The sequence below is a fragment of the Centroberyx affinis genome, unplaced genomic scaffold (assembly GCF_046629955.1).
Source record: "Centroberyx affinis isolate AG114_WGS23_722 - 3 ecotype Tasmania unplaced genomic scaffold, CSIRO-AGI_Caff_v1 ptg006152l_1, whole genome shotgun sequence".
NCBI lineage: Eukaryota > Metazoa > Chordata > Actinopteri > Beryciformes > Berycidae > Centroberyx > Centroberyx affinis.
In genome coordinates, this window is record NW_027283126.1 from 55,876 (window position 1) to 58,635 (window position 2,760).

General features: G+C 45.3%; 1 protein-coding gene across 1 annotated transcript; it reads left to right on the forward strand.

Moving 5' to 3' along the window:
- The first annotated feature begins 362 nt into the window (after positions 1 to 362).
- On the forward strand, positions 363 to 1,816 carry LOC139638160 (putative nuclease HARBI1). Its single transcript, XM_071512198.1, has one exon. It carries the CDS (start codon positions 773 to 775, stop codon positions 1,814 to 1,816), a length of 1,044 nt encoding a protein of 347 aa, XP_071368299.1. The 5' UTR covers positions 363 to 772.
- Positions 1,817 to 2,760: the final 944 nt, after the last annotated feature.

Below are 2,760 nucleotides of genomic sequence, written 5' to 3' on the forward strand. Positions count from 1 at the left end.
GAGCAATGCTGGCACTTGATGGTGTTGATGGCTCACCGGTCTCCACAGGTGTGAGCAGCACATAGTCAGCTGAGAGGTTGAGTGGCTCGTCAGACTCCCCCACACTGGCTGGCAAAATCCCATGGAGGGCATGGGAACTCTCCCCTCCAAGTATATCGAGGATAGTATCTGAGAATTCACCAGCTTTACAAAATAAAAAAGAACATTTGTATTGCACATTTCATATAAGACATGTAGCTCATAGTGCTTCACAAAAGTGACATGAAATTAGTACTTGTACCATTAATGTAACATAATATGGGAATTTAGAAGACAAACAGTTAAGTCTTACCTTTGAAGGGCTTGTTCCCAGTTTGGGGGGGTTTTCGCCTCCGCCTGGTCCTTGGTGGCCTTTTGCTTTAAGTTTTTCCACCGAAGCTTGACCTGCTCCACCGACCGTAGTTGGCCACTGCCAGTGGCATTTATTTGGGCTGTGATAGCAGCCCAAATCTCGCCTTTGGTCTTTGCAGACACACTGGTCTGGCCAGGGGTGCTGAAAGTGCCAAACAAAGTACTGTAATGTGACCTCACCCCATCCAGCAACGCATGTGTTTCAGCAGCTGTAAAGTTCAATCCCTTACTCTTTTGGGCCTCCATGGTGTCTGGAGGTTGATCAACCAGTCACTCTTTTATACCTTGCCAGTCTCGTTACTTTCAGGTGTGAGAGTATCCCAGGTTCATTGGTAAGGGCTTAAATTGGGTTCTCAGCTGAACACGATTGGTTGACAAGACAATGACAGCAATTGTACACCGACACCGACAGCAAAGGAGAAGGTATAGGCCACGGCATTATGCTGAGCGCCCCAACCTGCTCGAGCATTACTCAAATGAGGAGCTTTATGCAAGATACAGATTTGGGCGAGATGATATTACTTACATCTGTAATATTCTTCATCCTCACCTTGAACGTGCCACCCTGAGGAGCCATGCCTTGACTGTGGAGGAGCAAGTGCTTATAGCGCTACGGTTTTATGCATGTGGTTCCTTCTTTGAGGTGATTGGGGATGGACTGGCGGTGACAAAGTCAGCAGTGGGCCATGTGGTGCATTCAGTGTCATCTGCCCTCACCAATCTTCTGGGTCAATTTGTGAAATGGCCTGAAAATGAAGACGACATGGCAAGGACCAAGAGGAAGTTTTTCTCATTGGGGGGGATGCCCAATACTATTGGTGTTATTGATTGTACTCACGTGCATATTCAGGCACCTCATGCCAGGGAATGGGAGTATGTCAACAGAAAAGGCCGGCACAGCATTAACGTGCAGCTTGTGGGGAATGCTGACCTCATTGTCACCAACTGTGTCGTAAGATGGCCTGGGTCTGTACACGATGCCCGTATTTTGAGGTCAAGCCACCTCTTTCAAAGGTTCCAGCAGGCCGCCCCAGATGGCATCCTCCTCGGTGACAGCGGTTACCCCCTTCTACCCTGGCTGATGACCCCTTTTGCTACTGTCACCAATGACTCTCAGCAGAGGTACAACAGTGTCCATGCCACAACAAGAGGGACAATTGAGCGCCTGAATGGCGTGATAAAACGCAGATTTGCCTGCCTGAACTATCTCCGTGTGGAGCCACAGAAGGCCTGTCACGTCATCTGTGCCTGCATTGTGCTCCACAACATTGCACAAACGAGGAGAGTGCCACTTGGGGCTCCCATTGATGGACCTCCTCCCTGCGCAGAAGTCCCTGATCCGCTGCCTCCACCACCACTGCAGCCTGATGGTCCTGCTGGAAGAGCTGTGAGAAATGCCATGGTTAATCTTTATTTTTCCACTTGAATGATTAAAGAAAAATGTGCACATTTTTTCTGTGTCAGTGTTAATGTCATGCTGCACATTTCAGCACTTTCCAAGCATTTTCAAGGTATATTTTCATGCTTCTGATTAATTGAAGACAAAGTGGCTTCAAGCTTAAAAATGCACCTTTAAAATATTTGGATATAGCTTGAATGTGATTTTAAAACATGTAGCAATGTATTTCAGTTAGTGTTTTACACACTGATTATTTTACTTCATCAAATCAGATCCTTTTATAAATTACCATAATTATGTTGGAGAGGAATTAGGATGAAGAAATGTTTCTAATTGTGTCACTGACCAATACCATGAAAGTAATGCCATTACAAATTTAAGCAGTTTCAAGCACTTTATTCAAACTCCAATTACTTGAAAGTCTTAAATGTATCAATACAATTAAAGCATTTTCAAGGATTTCCAGCACTCACCCTGTTGTAGCTGAGTGGTCCATGGCTGTGAGTGGACTCTGAAAGTAGAAGGTGTATGAGTATCTTAATCCACAATCCCAAATTGTGTTTATGTAGCCTACACAAAAACATGATATCATCACCAGCATTAGGCTACTGTAGCATTCTGAACCTTCTGAACAAACCTTGTAGTTAATACTCAAACTGTGTTGCGTTGTGTTTTCTAAGCACTGAGCAGGTCTGTACACAATGCAGCCTGCTTATACTGTAAATCTGCCGTGTTGCAAATGACGTGACGCTAATGATAGCCGCTAATGATAGCCCGCTAGCTGCTTAACACACAAGTCAATGGAGCCGCGTTAGCTACCGTTAGCACGGCCGCGTCTCAATTAGAGATCGCCACGGCCTGCTTTTAATAAGGTGACAATTCAAATAGTTGGCTTGCATGATGTGTTGGTTGCCGTTCGTATGGTATTAAAACCGCTACACAATAGACGACGGTTAACTTACACTTTTGAC

Coding starts and splice junctions, on each gene's coding strand:
- LOC139638160 (XM_071512198.1), top strand. CDS start 773: ATGACAGCAATTGTACACCGACACCGACAGCAAAGGAGAAGGTATAGG.